This window comes from Cordyceps militaris (assembly GCF_000225605.1).
Source record: "Cordyceps militaris CM01 unplaced genomic scaffold CCM_S00001, whole genome shotgun sequence".
Lineage (NCBI taxonomy): Eukaryota > Fungi > Ascomycota > Sordariomycetes > Hypocreales > Cordycipitaceae > Cordyceps > Cordyceps militaris.
The window spans coordinates 3,518,462-3,537,454 of NW_006271969.1; the positions used below are offsets into that span (position 1 = coordinate 3,518,462).

At 53.6% G+C, this 18,993-nt stretch overlaps 6 protein-coding genes across 6 annotated transcripts; 2 read left to right on the plus strand and 4 right to left on the minus strand.

Annotated features, from left to right (window-relative positions):
• Nucleotides 1-12: 12 nt before the first annotated feature.
• Nucleotides 13-2,187, minus strand: CCM_01131 (uncharacterized protein; the record flags this gene model as incomplete). Its single annotated transcript, XM_006666288.1, has 2 exons — nt 13-2,083; nt 2,138-2,187. The coding sequence occupies 2 exons, from the start codon at nt 2,185-2,187 to the stop codon at nt 13-15; spliced, it is 2,121 nt and encodes a 706-aa protein (XP_006666351.1).
• An 804-nt stretch (nt 2,188-2,991) lies between these two features.
• On the plus strand, nt 2,992-3,726 carry CCM_01132 (Acyl-CoA N-acyltransferase; the record flags this gene model as incomplete). The annotated part of the gene is made up of 1 exon (XM_006666289.1): nt 2,992-3,726. One exon carries the CDS (start codon nt 2,992-2,994, stop codon nt 3,724-3,726), a length of 735 nt encoding a protein of 244 aa, XP_006666352.1.
• A 473-nt stretch (nt 3,727-4,199) lies between these two features.
• On the minus strand, nt 4,200-5,122 carry CCM_01133 (pre-mRNA splicing factor ISY1; the record flags this gene model as incomplete). The annotated part of the gene is made up of 2 exons (XM_006666290.1): nt 4,200-4,937; nt 4,991-5,122. 2 exons carry the CDS (start codon nt 5,120-5,122, stop codon nt 4,200-4,202), a joined length of 870 nt encoding a protein of 289 aa, XP_006666353.1.
• A 2,388-nt stretch (nt 5,123-7,510) lies between these two features.
• On the minus strand, nt 7,511-9,111 carry CCM_01134 (oligosaccharyl transferase subunit (beta), putative; the record flags this gene model as incomplete). The annotated part of the gene is made up of 4 exons (XM_006666291.1): nt 7,511-7,927; nt 7,988-8,724; nt 8,774-8,884; nt 8,970-9,111. The coding sequence occupies 4 exons, from the start codon at nt 9,109-9,111 to the stop codon at nt 7,511-7,513; spliced, it is 1,407 nt and encodes a 468-aa protein (XP_006666354.1).
• Nucleotides 9,112-9,932: 821 nt separating this feature from the next.
• Nucleotides 9,933-10,297, plus strand: CCM_01135 (NADH-ubiquinone oxidoreductase 9.5 kDa subunit; the record flags this gene model as incomplete). Its single annotated transcript, XM_006666292.1, has 2 exons — nt 9,933-10,116; nt 10,251-10,297. The coding sequence occupies 2 exons, from the start codon at nt 9,933-9,935 to the stop codon at nt 10,295-10,297; spliced, it is 231 nt and encodes a 76-aa protein (XP_006666355.1).
• A 581-nt stretch (nt 10,298-10,878) lies between these two features.
• On the minus strand, nt 10,879-18,697 carry CCM_01136 (beige/BEACH domain-containing protein; the record flags this gene model as incomplete). The annotated part of the gene is made up of 3 exons (XM_006666293.1): nt 10,879-11,598; nt 11,677-11,804; nt 11,854-18,697. 3 exons carry the CDS (start codon nt 18,695-18,697, stop codon nt 10,879-10,881), a joined length of 7,692 nt encoding a protein of 2,563 aa, XP_006666356.1.
• Between the last annotated feature and the right edge of the window lie 296 nt (nt 18,698-18,993).

An 18,993-nucleotide genomic window follows, 5' to 3' on the forward strand; every position in this document is an offset into this window, starting at 1 on the left:
AAGCTCCGATTATTATATAAAAGTAGTGCCAAATTCGCTTTGTTTTGGCGCGGGCGATCGTGGTTCCGTGCTCTTCTTGGGAGATGGTGGGAGTGTGACGGGAGCCGGACGCGGTGGTGCCTTTTTGGCTTCGACTCTGCTCGTCGTGCCTGTAGGGCTTGTGCAGCTTGTATCAACGGCAAAGAAGTCACCAACCAGACCCGGAGAAAGTGATGTTTTTTCGAGTGCGTCTTCAAACGCTTGTGTGAGACTTTCGCCCGAGTTGGAAATGGACAACTCAAGGGATGCAAAGGAAGGACTTGGAAGGCCTGCGTCAGTAGCAGAAGAGATCGAAGGCCGTGATTGCCCGCTGGTCACCAGGGGAGATGGCATTGCCGAATGTCTTGGTGCAATCGGATCAACTAGGCCCCAATCTGGCAAGGAAAAGTCAGGCCGCTCAGGTGAAGGGGCTTCGTCGGATCGCGGGGGTCTCCTCGGTGGCTGGCGTCCTCTTGGGAGACCATTCGTCACTGGAAAGTCACCTTCCAACGCGGAATTGCTTTGCGGGCTCTTGGGTGACCAGGCATCAAGGCTTCGTTCTGATTCCTCGCCCCGAGGCAATCGATTGGCGCTGTTGGATAGTAGTGGCACGAATTTTGGGCTTGGCTCATCGTATTGTCCCAAGGCTGCAACGCTCTTCTGTAGCAGACTAGGTTGCGAAGCACTTGTCTTCAAGGGCTGGGGAGGCTTGTTCTTGCGCCGGCTACTAGCATCAGAGCCAAGTCTGGCACGGAATCCCAAGCGAGGTGGAGGATCGAATGTGGCCACAGGGCTATTACCAGGGTGCGCACCGGCAGCAGCGGCTGGCGCTCCCCCAATTCGGCCGTAAATTGTTGTAGGTCGGGCAGCAGTGGTGTTGGGAGCCTCTACAGGCGCTGGTGGAGGAAGTTGAAAGGGGTTCGGACAAAGTTCCGGTGAGTTGTTCATGTTTCTCATTGCCCATGTGTCCGATTGAGAGTTTCTCAGGCTGTGCTCAGGTCTGTTGGACGTAACATAGGTTGAGCTTATGAGAGTATTGTCCAATTTGCTTGCTGGTTTTTGCTCCCCAGGGAAACTGGGAAACGGCTCGGCTTTGGGGCTGGCATTCAGGCCGGCTGAAGGCGGCTCTGGGAATTGCTCAATCGATGCCTGCTTTGTGATAATCTCACCAAAGTCGAAGTCGGCGAAGCTACCGGCAAATCCTTCTGTCTGTCTCTGCTTCCGCATTTTCTCGAGTTCCTGCTGTTCTACATCCATGGTGAAGCTGCGCCGGCGAGGTGAGTGAAAGGTAGCCGTGTCTCGCTTCGCATGCACATTGCGAATAACAGGTGCTTCCCAGCGTTCTTCGCTAACGCATGAAGCAGATGTTGCCGGGGACGGTAGAGAAGCCGCGGCGCCATTAGGCTTGCCAGTCATGGGGAGGTCAGATGCTGTAGGCGAGAGTGTTTGGTCAGAGTTGTTGACAGATTGCGGTGGCGACGGGTAGCTGTTGTCGAGAGTCGTTTCCTTAACCAACAGTGTCTTATCTGTGGCAGGGCTTGATGGCTTCTCTGCAGTGTCGTCGTCGTCGACGCCAAATTGCAGCGCAAGCGGACTCTTGAGCTGCCCACCAGTAGTACAAGACAGTGGCGCGGGTGCCTCGGTAGACTTTTTGCAAAAGTGAACATCGAGAGGATTCACCCACTCCTTGGTCCGCCCTCCAGCTGTAGAGGGCCGCTCCGGGGTACCGACTCGTGGGCCACTTCCGCCGAGAGCAGATGAGAGAGAAAGATTTGCAGTGCTGTTGTTTAAGAACGGATTGCGATAATTGGCGTCAGAAGACTCATAGCGTAGGCTGCTGACACTTTCTTTGCGTACGGGTCTCGATAAGTCAACCATGGACGAGTTGGCACCGAACCCCTTGAAAGTTTGGCGCCAGTTGGCAGGGCCTTTTGTTGAGTACGAGGTTCCGGGACGAGCAAGGTGTTCAGCAGGCTGAGATGTTTCGCAAAATTTGTCTTGAGCCAGCCCTGTTTGCTCCATTGCCTTGGGGCCATCTCGGCCCTTCTTCTCACCAGACTTGGTTCTATAGGTCTGTTAGTGGGATGTCGTTTCTGCCATTCGCGAAGGCTTGACTTACTGGCCCTTTTTCTTGTCGCCACCAAACTTGAGGCCGAAAAAGGAGACCATGTTGTGGGCTGTATCATGTTATTCAATGGGGTACATTGTAAGAAGAAGACGGTCATGTATACCTGTTGTGTCAATGGCAACGAGTTGCGGTCTGACGTTGTTGGCGGCCGAATAGAAGGATGCTCTGGGAACCTCGCACTCGGGGCTCGCACGGGTGAGGTTCAAGCGCAAGCGGGGTCGCAATGACGATGAAACCACGGGAATAGAGGTGTTGGTAAGCAAGACTGAGGAAAATGCAGGACGGCAGCAAAAGTGCGCAATTGAAGTCGAAATGTTGTTCTCGGAATCTCTGCAAGGGCGCAAACGGGGTCGTTGTCGTTGTGAGCGGCTAGAACCGCTGGCAAGGTTATTGGAGATAGGCGGGGTATCAAGCGAGAAATATCAAACAAACGTTGAAGATAAAGGGGACGAAGAGAGCGTAAGCGCCAACGAGGGCATGCGACGAAGAAAGAGCGGCGAGCAGAGGCGAATGCGAAAGGGAAAGGATGGCGGACGAGCTGGGGGGGAAGGGGAGGGGAGGCCAGGGTCCTGGCAGGGGTCTGCTGGACTAGCACCTCGGCGGCTACAGTAATTTCAACCATGATATTACAGATTACATATGTAGGTACCTGGCAATGGGAATCTATTAGCTTATTTGTTAGTAGAGTAAATAACGTACCAACTACAAGTATCTGTAGTGAAAGCGGGGAAGCTTAAACCTGTAGTATATCCCATCTCTCACTCGAGCGACAAATTATCACGTCTTTTGAAGGTGCCCGAGTCTCAGACTTGCATGTGTTCGTTACCTACTCCGTACTCCCTACCATGTACTGCGACATTCCCACTAGCCGCCTCTTACTACGCCCGGTTCAGACAAACGAGGAGGGCTCCATTGATCTAGAGAGATTTCACACGCTCTGGAGCAATGAGCAAGCTACAAAGTGGAGGTCCGTCCACCACCTCGCATCCAATTCGTACTTGCTGGCCTTTTCACTGACATTTCCGGGCAGCAAACGTGGACCATGCCGAACTCTGGCGGAGAGCAAGGCTTGGATGGCCAACATCGTTCCCATGCCGATGCCCACAAATAACCTTTGCGTTTCATACTTTGTGCTCTACGCGGAAGGCGACGGCGGCTTTGTTCACCCTGTAAATGTCGACGAGAAGGATTGGAAGATGGCAGGCATCGTGACGCTGCTGCCCACCGACTGCAAGCTCGCGGACGAGAGCCTCACCTACGCGCGTGGCGCCGAAGGGGACCCGTACAAGGTGCTCGAACTGGGCTTCCTCTTTATGCCCGAGGTCTGGGGCAACGGGTTCGCAACGGAGAGCGTGCGCGCCGTCATCCATGTTTACAGGCGCGACGTCCAGCCGACGAACGCGCTGTTCCCGCGCGAAATTCTGGCCTTGGTGCACGAGAAGAACGCCGGCAGCCGGCGGGTGCTCCAGAAGGCGGGCTTCAATGAGGTCCACCAATCTGAGGCCATAGAGTGGCTGCCGCTGGTTGACGACTCAAAGACACAGAAGCACACCGTGGTGCACTTTCGCATGGCTGATTGAACGAGACCTGCCAGACCCTCCGACTGCCTCTCGTTTCCAGAATAGGTTAGTCTTGATATCTAGCACTTGAGAACTAGTACATCTATTCTTAGGTAACTATTGAATTATAGATATATTTAAAATAACATTAATGGGCTGGCCTGGAGGGCTCCAGCGGCAACTAGCGCTGCTGCCACCATCGGCCACCGTCCGCAATACTGCCCGTATTGTTGCTTCTCACAGGACTTAGCAGGTGGCAATATTGAGAAATGGAATTTACAGCTTGGTTATAGTTATAGATACCAACATAGGCCTTCTAGTGCAGAAAGAGGAGAATTATAACTCTATCAAATAGGAAATAGGGAAATAACAATAAACGTTACTGTAACGATATCATATTCGCCAACAAAATGTATATGTAATTTGCATCCCAAGCACCAAGACGCCATAAATAATCTAACTCCAAATTGTAATCCCAGGGATATTTTCCAGCATCACAGCTGCTCCAGTAGCTTTCGCCGCCGGCGATCAATCAGCTCCTCCTGCACCTCTTCCAGCGATGGCAAGCTCACGACATGCCCATCCCCCGAATCGCCTGGCAGCGGCTCCCAGTCTTCCGGCGGTTCCAGCACACCATTTCCCAGCAGATTCTCCATGGCCTGCCGCTCCTTTTCCGCCTCGTACCGCAGCAGCCCCTCGTCCTCCTCGTCCGGCGCGTAGCCATAGTACGCCGCGTCCACCAGCCGTCGCAGGTCCTTGCTCGTCTCCAGCGGCTTCCCGCTACTCTCGGCACTCTTGGCCGCCGCCGCCTCAAACAGCTCCTTGACGCCCGGCAGGTCCTTGGCGCGGCCAAAGTAGCGGTACCCCTTGCCGCCGCCCGGCACCTCGCGCCCCTGTTCGTCATACACCTTGCCGCCGCCGCGCATGTAGTTGGGCCCCCCCAGGTTCCGTATCTGCACCTCCCACATGTGCTTCTCGCGCATCAGCTTGTTGATCTCGTCGTTGAGGTCGCGGACCTGGTAGTCGCTCAGCACCGGCTCGTGGATCCGCGAGACCTTGCGCGAAATCTCCTTGAGCACCTGCCCGCGCCACTTCTCGCACACGGGGATCGACTCGACCTCGGTGATGACGCGCGGGCGCCGCGCGCGGCCCGTGTCGACGATGCCCAGGTCGGCGGCCTGCGCCTCGCGGAAGCGAAACAGCATCGACTGCGCCTTTTCCGAATTTCGCGCCTGCGGTAAAGGTTAGAAAGCATGTTTGAGGGGGGTACAGTCACGTATGGTACGTGCCATGATGTGTATTTGCTCTGCGCCGGCTGCAGGCGTCTGTTGAGGAATGGGTAGTCGTGAAGAGAATGTGAAAATCCGTCTTGATAGCACGGCGATGTTGATTTGGACGGCCCCAGCGTGCCCCACATGACCAGATGGTACAAATTACATAGCTCCTACTACAAACGCGCTTGTTGCACCACCTCTTCAATATTACAACTGCTCAGTTATTTTCGTTTGCACGATATTTTCCGGCGAGCAAATTTTTCATAATATGCCCCCGATCCAACCTTTTCTTATTCGCCATCTGCGTGCAAAGCCTCGTATTAGGTCACGTGGCCGCCAACGCTACCACTCAGGCAGAAATTCACTGCAACTGACATGGTTCCCCTTTCTCTGTTTGCTGCCACGCCATGGACTGCTCGTCGCGGCAGACTTTTCTCCTGTGATGCAAACTTGACTTCTCCCTTCTATCACAACGGTTTTTGAATTGCTGAAGCGAGCTCTCCGGGCACGAGCTCTTCGACGGCCAGCTGGTCTTTGCCTGTCTAGATGCGCGACGGAGAAGCACCTTCATTCCGTTACAATCTTCACACGTCCCTATGGATTAATACGTGATCATTTGGAGGGAAATATTCCCTATAGGTAAGTATGCAACATTCTACCGCATCCGGTGCCGTTTTCCTTTGTCATACCTTCATTACCCAACCACAACGTTCCGTGGCTCGCGTGGTCAGAAGCCTGACTGGCATGAACACCATGGAACCGCCAATCTGCAGTGAGGATAGACAATCACACACTTTCCCGAGATCTTGTGTGTCCTGTTGCTACGCCAGAGTCGCTTCCGAAAGGACGTCTTTGGAAAGCGCCAGTGTCGCCACCATGACCGCTTCCAATGAAGAACAGAAATCTGAGCAGACCTTCTCCAAACTGTCTCCCCCCGTTCCAGCATCACACAAAGGGACGCGGACGGCCCAATCTCCGGAGCTCCTACGAGCAGTAGGGGGCCAAACCCGTCTTCATGAGCCTGCTCTCAGGCAGGGGGCCCGACCCGTTCACGTCTCTCAACTCGAAAAAAAGAGGAATTTGACATGGCCGCAATGACCGACAACCTTTGTACCCCCAAGCAAGAAAGTAATAGCCGAGTGCTGTTCTACATGTTTTGAAACAATATAGTTTTCAATCGGAGCAGGCTGATAATACCTTTTTTTCTTGACGCGAGAGGAATGAGCAAACTGCGGTTCTTTTTGATTCGACACCTTGGTTCAGGCTCGGGAGACGCCAACCGGGAGTCTGGGTTACCTGTGCGGTACTGGAGGGGACGAGATGATCGGGCCGGGGAAGGAGGCTTTTGGAAAATACACAAAACCAAGCAAGATACGCTTCCTGTGTCGGAGACGATGCAAGGAAGTTTTAGTGTTTTCGACCCGGTGATGACCCAGAGTCCAACAAGCCAAATTTGCAGCTTAACCACAGCATCGACAACGCGAGAGGAAGAAACGTGAAGGGGGGCAGAGGAGGAATAGTACAACGATGCGTTTTGGCCACTGGTTTGGCGGCGTTTGCATGGGACATTTTGCCGATGCGGCGGATGGGTTGATTGGAGAGGTATTTGACGGGGTAAGAGCCGAGGGGGGAACGTTGAGACATCAACAGCCAAAGGGCGCTTTTGTGCCTTTTTGGTTTTGCTGTTTTGCTGTTTTTCCTTCTTTTGGTTCTTGCGTCGCGGTACTTGTCCTTTTTGTCCCTTCCACCACCCCCCGCTCGCGCGCCGTCGTCGTGTTGATTGCTGCTCTGCTACGCCTCAACCTCTTGTTTGTCTTCTTCTTCTGCCGTCGTGACCGTTTCAGCTCCTTTCGCTGCGTCCCAGCAGACCGCGCCGTGCTTTCGAGTCGGCTGGTGCTGGTTGTCCTGTGTGTTCCCAATGAGAACTTGAGAGAGCTAATCTGAGGGTCCTTTGCTTTTGTGTGTAAATCCCTTTTTTTGTCGGGATTCATGTTTTTGGTTCCATGTATCTTTGGTTAGTTGTGAAGGAAGAGTTGGGTATTTTATGTCTGGACAGCAATCTTCCCCAACTTGGAAAAGTGTTTGCCAAGCCAGCTTTACAATATAGATATAAATAAATTCAAATTAATAGGGTACTAGACAAGCCGGCAAAAGTTCTTTCCAGGAGTGCAAAGAGCATCTTTGTTTGGAATGTGACATCCTTAATCGTCCCCTTATTCATGTCCTCCATGGGGCTTCTTATGACTACATAGATCAGGCTGCCAGGGCGGAAAGTAAGGTACATCTCTCTCAAGGCAAACATTTCATGAGCAGAGATGAGCCCGCCACGGGGCCGGGGCTCTTTATGAGGGGGGGCGTACTCCGTACTTTCGCATCTATCCGTTTTATCAAATGTACAAACATGCAAGCCGTGTCTCCGTCAAAATGGCACATGATCCTGTACGAAAAAGAAAAGCCAATGGCATTACACATTTTCCCCTCTACTTTGCAGAATAATTCCCATGTAATTCATTTTATACATTCTTCTTCTTCTACTGCTTCTTTTTTGTCGCATCCGTCGGCTTGCTGTACATCCAGAGCGCGGAAAAGGCGACAAAGCCGGACACGGTGGCGGCGATGCCGGCGATCCAGGGCCAGGCGCCCGAGATGACGTAGCTGCGCGGCCACTCGTCGTGGGCCATGTGGCGGACGCTGACGGTGCGCTTCTCCTCGATGCTGGTGAGGAAGGGCCGCTTGTAGTTGACGAGGAAGTTGAAGATGCCGTGCTGGTCGGGCGTCGTGAACTGCACGCCGTACGTGGCGGCGTCGGCCGTCTGGCCGAAGGGCGCCAGGTTGAGACGGTGAAAAGGCGACAGCATGGAGAACTCGAGCTGCAGCGCGTCCTGCTCGGGCAGGGCAAATGGCACCCATTTGTCCCAGCTGTACTCGGACAGCGAGATGGAGTATGTCTGGTCGCGGTATTAGTTCACCATCCGAAAAGCGCTTGTTTCGCAGTGTGCGCAACGTACCACGTCATTCTTGATTCTGTAGAGGCTCGGGTTGGGCTCGTCGCTTCCGACTAGGCGGTGCTCGACCTCGTTGACGCGCAGCACGCCAATTTCCTGAAACGTCCACCCCGAGAGGCGGCGCGCAAACTCCTTGTTCTGCGTCTTGGTCTTGGCACCGTCGACCTTGGCGACGGTGGCATCGAGCCACTTGTCCTGGAGCATCTCGGCGCCGACGACGGACAGGCGGGCCGAGTTGCGGGCCTGGAGGGCCGAGACGAGCGCGAGCTGCCGGCCGGCGGCAAAGAGCTCGTCCGGTTCCACGGTGGAGGCCTGCTCCTTCGGGTTGTAGCTGTACGCCGTGTCGGGCGCGCGGAGGATGGGCGTCAGCAGGTGGCTGTTACCAAGGACGTGGCCGGCCGTGTGCGGAACCGCGAGGACGGCGTCGTCGCCGCCGAGCGCAAAGTAGGCCTTGATTCCGGCGCGGGTGTTGAGGGCCGGCGTGTCGAGCACGAGCACGTCGTGCGTCTCGGGGGCGGACAGGGTGTCGTAGTGGAAATGGTCGACGACGGTGCCGGTGCGCTCGACCGGCAGGGACACGTCGAGCTCGGCGAGAAGGGACACGAGGGAGCTCGTCGTGGGCGTCGTCGAGGACAGGCCCACCATGATGTTGCCTTGGGCATTGATAAAGTCGACGAGCAGGTTCGGGGTCAGGTTGGGGCCGAGGGCTGCGGTACAGGTGGCGGGGGTTAGCATGATGGCTAGGCGGGAAGCGGGTTCGAGAAGCGGGAGGTTTGTTTGGTTTGGTACCTTTGACCTTTGTGGGTAGGAAGATGAGGTGGTCGTATTTGCGCTCGCCAAGATCAAACAGACTCAGCTTCTCGCTTCTGGGTGTCTCGTAGTTGATGTCGAAGCCGCGGGCTAGTGACGACGAAAGCCAATGCGTTAGCAATAAACCAATGTTCGCGTTGCATCATCTTGGATAGTTTCAGAGGTCTAGACTCACCGGCCAGGTCACCAAAGAATTGCCCATAGGCCGCCTTATCAGCCACGTCGTCTAGAACGACGAGCAGTCGGGGACCTGTGGTGCTCAGCGCCGACGTGGCCGCCGCAAGGGCGGAAATGACCACGCTGAACGACAGCCGCATGGTCCTCTGATTCTTGCAGTTATGTTTAAAGATAAAAAGAACGACAAGAAACAACAGAAGACGCCGTGGTAGGTGGACGTGGGGGGGAAGAGAGCCGTGTTAATGAGAGAAGCTTCAAGGAGCTCTGGATTGGATACGTCGCCTTGGCTGGTTGGTGGGTCCCATCTCGGTTTAGCGTCGTTTTGGCCGTTCGCCGCGCGGTGGCCTGGGGTGGAGTGACGACGTGAAGCGATGAAGCATTCGTTGTCATACAGACTTTGTTTTTCATTTCTTGGGTTTATATGGTTCAATTCACTACGTAATGAACGTGGTATACTCAATTATCATGCTTGATTCTCAGTGAAACGTCGTCAGCAGGTAGATCACGGCTGCCGGGCACTTACCGTGCTCGGCCTTCCGTTTGAGACCTCAATTGAAAATGTACGAGCCTCTTGAACCAAGTTATCTAAGTCGAAATCCCTTTCAATCTGTTGTCAGTCCCTAATTATTAATGCAGGTATGCTGCCCTCACAGCTCACCCATCCTTCAATCCAGAAAACTGTGGGTCTAACCCCAAGTAGCCAATCACAAGCCAGCTAAATCCGCCTTCCAGCACTGCGCCGTTTTCCCGGAGCTTCAACACCACCTCTCACCATCCCCATCCTCCCATCGCCAGCTCTTCTCCTTCCTCGCGTCTACCTCTCTACGCCGAGTCCACGTACGTACTCTTACCCCGCCAATACATCGCCACAAGCGCCCGTTCCCGCCCAACCCCCCCGCGCGCCGAATCGCAACGAAAACGAGAACCTTGGCAACTAATTTACTCGACCTGCAGCAACACCATGTCTTCGCCGCTCTTCTGGTCGACCCCCCTCAAGTACTGCCGCTGGGCCGCCCGCGAGAAGCCCGCGCTCTTCTGGTCCGTCGTCATCGGCGCCGCCGGTCCCCTCGCCATGCCCATTGGCCCGCCCATCCGCCGCTGGCTCGGCGACGTGGACCCGGCCCCGATTCCCGTCACGTATCCCGGTACGTCGCCGTTCCTTTCAATCCCCATGCGCGCCTTCTCTTTCACCAGATTCTCTACCTTGAGAAGTGGATTTTGAGAAAGACAAGAAAAGCCCAGGGTTTCTTGAGCTCGAGTCTCGCTAACATGCTCGCAGTCCCCACTGGCCCCCGTAAACAATTGACGGGCTACGACGACGAGTAATGCCGGAAAACGAACTCTCAAAAAGCACATACACATCACAAGAACGGAAATCATTTCTTAGCGAATGCCGGAGAGCAGCGGCCGGATAGAATGCGGATGGTCTATATTCCTCCAGTGGTGGGAACCGGCGGAGGAAGCCCCTGTACAATACAACATCCGCGCCACGACGGGACCCAAGGATGTATCATTACATCCTCGAAAGTTGACCTCTCGCAGCTTTCTCTCTCGAATTCTTATATACAGTTCTGGCGAGGCTGAAAGAATAACAACTTCAATTGAAAGTAATACTGTTTCCTTTGTCCAAAACATCTTCTCATGCTCATAAGCGAATCGCCTGGGAAATGCAAGACGACAAACAAACGGCGCTATGCACGCAGCATCCTTCTTGTTCTGGGGAAGTGCTAACCAATCTATAAGAATTCAAAAAATCTCCCCACTCTAGTTACCATAGTCAGTCTTCCCCCTGGCCTCTATCGTCTACCCTCTAACGACGACGACCATGTAAAACCCTTCTGCAGGAACCTATCTATCGATCTCTGCCCACAAAGTTCCATTCAAACTAATACAAGCAACGTTAGTTTCTACACACCAGTGGGAGACGGATGGTTCCTTACAACTCTGCCGTCTTCGTCGCCCGTGTACACGCAGTTAGGCATCGGGCTAATGCAGGTGATGCCCGCGCTGACATTTTCGCGCCTCTCCGTCTTGTAATCGACGTGGTCCAGCCGCCGGAGGTGCTCCAGGGACCACCGGCCCCTGGCATGGCTCTTGCGCCAGACGTTGACGACGCCGCGGCTGTGGCCCGTAAAGATGAGCTGGTTCTCTAGCCACTCGTTGCCGGCACCCTCGTAAAAGGCACACGCGTGCACGTAGTCGTCCGGGTCCGTGCACACGTTTTGGTCGAGGATGACGGACCCGTTAAGCGTGTAGAGGATGACGCTCGGCCCGGCGCAGAGCAGAATCTCGCCCGACACGTCGTTGATGCGCGCGCACTCGACAGGCCGCACGAGCGGGAGCTTTCGGATAAACGTCAGCTGGTTCAGGTCCCAGAGCAGACCCTGACCGTCTGCCGAGACGCTGACAAAGGTACTAAACGACTTGCTGACGGCAATAGCCGTGATCGGTGTCTTGTGTCCAAACAGGCTCGACTTGGCGACAAGCTCGACAGGCTTGCCCGGGCTCGTGATAACAGTGTACACCGAGACGACGCAATCTTCACCAGCTGTGATGAGAGTTCTAGAGTCGGCAAAGCAGGCACAAGAAATTTGTCCAATATGCAGGTTTTCGAACAGACCAGCCGGCTAAGACGTATTAGCTAAAATCTTCGTTCCCGGAGCACGGCATCGTACCTTTCGATTGTCACTGAAGAAGAAGCGTACTGTGTTGTCGGCATAACCCCACTCGAGAAACTTGTCATACGGGGGCAAGTTCAGGCGAAATGGGGAGGCACACAGCAGTCGGTCCAGTTTCGAGGCGTAAATCAAAGAGGCAACTCGTTCATGCGATTCTATGAATTGTGAGCAACAAGTCATTGACGGTCAGAATCACAAACATACCTATCAGTGGGTTTGGAAGACACATGAGCGCCTGCACCGACGAGTCAAGCCGCTTTACCGGGCACCTTGAATTCTCGCGGGCCGGGTGCGGTTTGGAGAACACCTGGTGCGGCGTTTGTCCAAAGTTGTGAATCACACCCGCCGTGATTGCCCGCTCATTCGCGTCCGTGATGCGATCGAGGTCGCTGGCGCCAGCATACGAGAGATGATGAAATACGTTGAGGTTTTCCACAGCCGCCTCGCCTCGTTGCTTGAATCCAAAGACCAAATCGATCCAGCGATGGAGATTTTCGCTCACGTATCGGCTCTCCAGAGCTTCGCGGTGCTTGGCAATAAAAATCTTGGGATCACCCTTGGCCCACGGAGGCAGGACCACATGATCGACCTTGACGCCGTTGCTCTGTCGCCGGCCAAAGTCGTAGCCGTTGACGTTTGTCAGAAACTCGGGCAGGCAGAAGAATTCAGGAATGAGTTCTCGGACGTCGGTCTTGTTGCGGCAGGACGCCGACTTCCAGGCATCAGGGATGGACTGGAACAGTCGGTCGGCGTGATCGAAGCTGTCACCTTGCAGCAAGAGATACGACTGCACAAACGGAGGCAGGCGTATGAGGTAGGATGAAACAATCATGGCAGATGAATAGTGTGTTCCGTAATGAAAGGGTGCTTGTTCAATCTCCTTGAGCGCATTGTAAGTCTCTACAAAACCCTGCACTCGTTCTTGAGTCTGAGCACCCATAGGCTTGGACAAATCACGAAAGGTAGCAGGGTTGTTGAGGTCCAGCTCTTCGCTCGTAAAGTCGGCAAGAACCCAGGGGAATACTGGATACTGCGTCAGGTCGTTGAATGTTCTGCCTGCCATGGTGTTGACCATCATGAGATAGTGGAAGTTGGACATTTCGCCCTTTTGCCAACGCTTCATCAGCGGGTTCCAAGGTGACGTGTTGAACAGGGTCCCGAGCTTGGATCCGATGCCTTGTTGCGATTCCTCAAAATTCTTCAAGGCCTCCAGCCTCCACGCATCTTCCGGGTTGGGCAAAGCATGGGCTGCGCTGGTGTGTGGCGCCTTGGAGAGCATTTTGGCAAACATTTCGTCCCGGACAGTGGTGTTGATCGCAGTGAGGAGGTAACTACGGCCATCTGTGAAAAATATCTCGATAGCGACATCGCGGAACAGGAAGCGGCGCTTTGAGATACTGATAGTATCTTGCCATTTCCAGTTTCTAGACTCTTGATCCCGATTGCCGGCTGTCTGTCGCTTCTCTAGAGTCTTGGTTCCAGTGACAATCCGAGTAAAGGGATCACGTTCTTCCATGGGAGCTTGCCAAACGTTGACAATATCTCCGGTGGACGTTTGAAACACATTGTCCATCATGTACAGCGCATCTTTTCCGATGATGAGTATTCCTTCGCAAGCTTCGAGCCCAGTTACGCGAGAAACGTTGTACGCAGCTTGAACTTGATCACCCTGCTCCAGCCTGCGCATAACTTTCCGGTTTTTGTCCTCAAAGTTCTCATCCATGTCGTGAGCATCATTCGGATCCTCGATAAGTTCAAAGTCGTCTTCTGGCGCGAACCCAGCATCCTCTTGTTCCAGAGCCAGCTCACTGTCGGCTTCGGCCGGGGCTCCGACCGTAGCCGTCGCTGGCGTTGTGGCTAGTGTTGGAGTAGCAGGCCCTGTGCTTGGCGAGTTGCCCGTTGCTGTATTAACTCGCAAGGCTGCCGCTGCGACCCCCTTCTCTTTGGACCGGTATTTTTCCATGTCTGTAGAGAAATCTGGCAGCAATCGTAGACGCATGCGGTTCCGGCCCTCAGTCCGGTCAAGCTTCCATTTAATGGGCCGAGGGTCGCTGAAAACAGCGCCAGGTCGTCTAAGGTCCATTTCCATTTTCTTGTAGGCCGAAATAAGGTAGGAAAGATCGTCTTGTTGATCTTGCAGGATACGTTGGTATTTGAAGTGCTCGGAATTATAGATGCTCTTCATCCAACCGCTGTTTCCAATTTCGTGATTGGCCAGAAGCTTGTCTTTCGAAATACCTTCGACGTACCACTGCTTCAGTTTGTCTTTTCGTTTGGAGAGGCGCGTCTTGGCCGTCTCCTGCGTGCGCATGTTCTCGATGCTTACAAAATTCTCCCATGTCTTGGCCATGCCTCCAAAGAACAGCGAATCTAGTGATGGCCGGTTCTGGTCCACCCATGCGATAAACACGTCGTCATCTAGTTCCGTGATTTTGACAAAATCATGGATGATTTGCCTCTGGCCGGGGACCATGAAAGAGCGAATGAGAGCAGCCGACTCCTCAGGTTTCGCAACTAGCAAGATACGAAGAAAATGGGCGGCGGACCGCCGGATGGGAGCTCTTTCGTCAACGAGCTTGGTGTAAAGTTGGTACCAGAAGAGTTTTAGGTACTCATCTTCGGCCACAAAGCAGCCCAAAATTGACATTTGCCAATAAGCCAGCTTGCTCATAAATTCCATGGCGGCTGCTTCTGTTGTTTCCGGCCTATCGAGGTCGGAAAGCTTCAGCAGAATTACACGCAGCAGGCAGGTACGAATGAGTGTGACTGATTGGCTACACAGCCTGACGCTCTTCAAGCTGGCGACATCTGGCCGCTGCAGGTATTCTAATAGCATCCCTGCGAATTCGATGAGCACCTCGGCGCCATCGATGAACCATCCTTCGAAAACGGCCTCTGTTAAATGTAGACAAAGCCGCGCCATGTTGGTGATCAACTTAGGCTCGCACAACATGGCTTGGTTGGACATGAAGAGTTCTGTTGAATTTGTGACGATTTTCTTTAGGACAAAGGATTCAAAATACGCTTGATGCTCTTGGAACCCAGGCGGCACCTTTGTGAAGAGCCCAAACCCTGAGAATTCCTTGCGCTTGAAGATTTGGTCCATGAATACGCCGATCGGAAGCCCGAGTACGCTTTCAATAAGGGCATCGGATTGACCGTTACTGCTCAGTGGACGCGACATGGAGTCGTTCTTTTTTTCATCTTCTGGAGCACTTTGTGTAGTGAGGAGAACGAAGGAAGATGCTCGTTTGAGAAGAGTTCCTTTGGGAGGCGTTGACTGGGGTGTTACACTCAAATCGACACTGGTGGTTCGTACGATTGGCGCGGGCCGTCCGGAGGCTAATCCTATTGGCCGAATGATGACATCACAGCCTTCAAAGTTCAAAGTCGAGTCTCGAGAGTGCAATTCGACATCTGGCGTCACCGCATCGCTGCTGACAACAACCGGGTAAAGCATAGAGAGAATGAGCCTAACCCAGTCCGATGTCAAGGCAAAGTCTCTGAAATCAGCTGATTTTTCGTAGAGCTCATGGAATAGCTGGACCATCTTTTTCAAGAGAATGGGGTCTGCATGTTGTCTTAAAGTCATTCGAGTTTGGAAAGATCCTGTCATCTCGTCTGTATCCGTTTTTGCGGACTCGGCCGATAGTGTCGGTCGAGGTTCGCGGCCGAGACTGGATTCTGATACACCATTGTCTTGCTTGAGAACATCGTTCAGACCATGCTGGAGCATAGATATGATGATAACAGAGGCATCAGGATAGACCACCTTGCGGCCACCAAAGATGCTCAACAGATAGCCCGTATCGAGCCATCGATCCGTGTCAAGGTCGGCCACATCGACACCAAACAAGAGGCTTAGAACAACGGGCCAAAGTGCAGCGCTGTACCAAAAGCGCTTTAATCGGTTCGCCATGATTGCGAATCCTGCAGACTTGTTGGCGAATTTTGAAGTGTACGCCGAGCCATGACCAACCAGGAGCCTGGAGAGGATAGTCGCCCCCTGCAGAAGAATGTCCTTATCGTTTTCAGCAAGCAAATAGAGGAGCCACTTGTTTGTGACTGTCTTGGCAAATTTGCGAATGTAGTTGAGATTTCCTTTCTCACAAAGGATGCGGGAGTAAATACCGAGCACTCCGGCACCGAGTTGTTTCTTGGTGAGATATTTGACTCCAGGAAGTGGACTACTGGCACCACTACCATCGCCAGTTTGCCGCCTCATCAAGTTTGGTGTTGTTGGTCTGGAAATCGAGGAAAGTGGGCGCGGTGTCCTAGACATTGAGGGGCTCGGGACATGGAACGCGTATGTGATGAAGAGTGAGAGCGACCGCATGACCTCAGGGCTCAGGTTTGACTTGACCAGCACTTCAAACGTTTGCATGAAATGGGGTAGAACCTCTTCTGGAATAGCTTCACCCTTCATTGCGTCTAGAAGACGTTTTACAATCCGCACCCGTATCAGTCTCCTGCTGTTAAATTCATGATGCTTGCTATTAACAGCAAACGTGACGAATTGTTTGTAGTATAATTCTTGGATGCGAGGTGCAGATTTTCGCCAGAGGTCCAGATCGATGAGCAATATGCGATAGGCAAGTGCGTTGATAATCAGCGAGTCCAGGGGATTCTCGTGGTTGTAGCCCACGAATCCAAGTACCAGGCTCAAAACTCTAAATGCCAGGCTGTCGCGTTCCTCGGGGGAAAGATGCAGCTTGATAGCAAAGTTTTCAGTAATCAATCCAGCAGTATATCCCATTTTGTATCGTAGCAGCATGGCAAGGATATTGTAGCCCTTACCACGCTCCATTGCATCGCTGTTTCTCCAGCTTGTACGAATACAGTGAAACATTATTTCCAGCGATCGCACGGTCTCATCGACCGACGTGGCCCTTTCTAACAACTTCAACGCCAACGAGGTAAATCCAGCAAGGCGCCAAAGATTCTCGTCCAGGTACGATGGGAGTGCGATTGTCGGACTGCCCCGGAAGGACGCAATGCCTTGGGGCTTGAACAGGGCATCGGCGATGTTGGGAACGGCAGAATTGATGGCTAAAGGAGCACCATCTTTATTGGAAGCCATGAAAAGAGCACGGGCAGCGGAGCGTGGCAGCGAGCGCAGGAGACCTGTGTCCTGAAATTGAACGTTTTCTGGAAGAGTTGCAGACGGAAGGATGCTAAGCAAGACTTTCGATTCTGGCAGTATTACACTCGCCTTGTCTCGGACAGCTTTAAGGATGTCGGAGCTTTCGTCTTTTCCAGGATGGGCAATCTCGTTGCGGAGACCCAGTTGAGCGGATGCCTCGTAGGTCTGAAACTCGCCCAACGCGTCTTGGAAGTTGCCGTGATAATGAGGACCGAGGCCATAATGAACAGCCAGGAAGTCGTCACCGAGTACATCTTCAAACAGATGTGCAGATGCCAACGACCATCGGGATGACACAACGCCTGTGCCAAGTTGGCCCGAGAGCTCCCTCGGTGTTCCGATGAAAGCTTGTACGGGATTGGTTTTGTTCTGCCCAGAATTAAAAGAGGCAAAACTTTCGTTGGTGTTGTTGGAAAGTGGCGGCGTCAGGGGGTAGTTGCATCGCATTTGCTCGCAGAATTCGCCATTGACGTACAAGGCAGCGCGGCTAGCTGTCATGGTCTTTGGCCGCTTGTGGACAATGGCTATATGATACCATTTCTTCTCCCGAAATTCGGTAGATTTGAAGCGGATGCTAGGTTTATTGGAGAATACAGACGTCTGTAGGATAAAGTTGTGCGTATCCCTCTCCAGATACATGAGCACGAAGCACGTTTGAGAAGCATCAAAGGCACCGAATAGAGTAGTATGGGTGGACGGGTCGAAATGATCAATACATATCCATGCCGTAAATGTGTAGCCAGGGGATGATTGTGGCGGGAAGGGGCGTCCAAGACTTGGAAGTTCGAGGGATGAATGACCATGCAGCGAAAGGTCGAAATTGAAAAAGGCAGGGCCGTGGTATTTGCCCATCATTTCGAGGCAGAATTCCGAAGCTTCGGATCCAGGCACAGAGAGAAGAAATTGCGTGTCAGCAGGCTTGTCAACACCAAAGAACATGAGCCGGCGGCAAATGTCCAGTATCTTTTTGCGTTCAGAATCGGAAAGGGGCGTGTTCGGGGAGAAGGCAACACGTAGAAATTGGGACATGACACCAGTGGAGTGAATCGCGGCACAGTTATACGTCAGCACCTCGGCAGCACGGAGAATGGTTTCGAGGACCAGGAGGGACGCCGGAGTGGCGGCGGCATCGTCGTCCCGGGGGAGAGAGGACCAAAAGCTCACAATGGCACGGAGCATCTCTGGATATTGGACCCGGGTCGTACTTTGCACCAATTCGCGGACCTTGGGACCTATAGACTCCATGGACTTGGCGAGCACAAGATCCCACTGTTCATCAGGTTCCGCCTCGTCGGCATTGTCGGCGGTTCGTTCGTTATCATGGCGCAGGGTTTCGGCAATGGATTGGAAGAGGAGATCGATGGCATCGTCGCCGAGGGAAAAGGCGAAGAGCTTGCCAAAAACATGGCAGCTGACCCAGGGGTTGGGCTCGATGCCGCCAAGGCCGATACTGGCAATGGCTTGCTCTAGGGCCTCCCATCCACCGCCCTCGACACGGAACTTGAAGAAGCGCTTGTTGCCAGAGTGGCTGAGAAGGGCGGCGGCGAAGACGTCGAGCGTAGCGCCGAGCAATTGAAATAGCGTGACCATTTCTTTGTTGGAGCGTTTCTCGGGGTCGTAAAATCCGGAGAAGCTCCGCAAGATATTCAGGACGGCCTCGAAGCCGCCGGCAAGCCGGAAGGCATCCTGTTGGGAAATGGTGTTTGAAGCCGAGATGTAGTCTGCGACCTCTCGGAGGCTGATGGTAAGCTTGAGTATTTCGGGGTACCCATTGCCTGCAGACGCATTGGTCTGACTGGCTAAGCCGTCGAGGAGGACTCGCAGGATTTGGATGGATTTTTGGTTGGCCGCTGCCGGGGTAGACGCGGAGGTCGAGGAGCGGTATCGTCTTGTACTCGTCGACATGATGGCGGGAGTCTGCAGGTCTGTCTCAGTGCCTCCCAGATCATACGTCCCATGACCCCCTCACGGGCCTAGGAAATGCGGTGGCGATGGCTGCATGGAGCTGCCCGGGACGAGAGAGGAAGGGAATTGGTGTCGTGGTCGCGTTAGCTTGGTGGCGCGGGGCACAATTGAGTTCTTTTGATATGGGAGGTTGCCAAGATTGGCGGCACCGAGAGATTTTTTGGCTTGTCGAATGGGAGGTACCAGTGCGTTTGACAATCTAAATTGCGGCATCAAAAGACCTCTGGGAAAAGCAG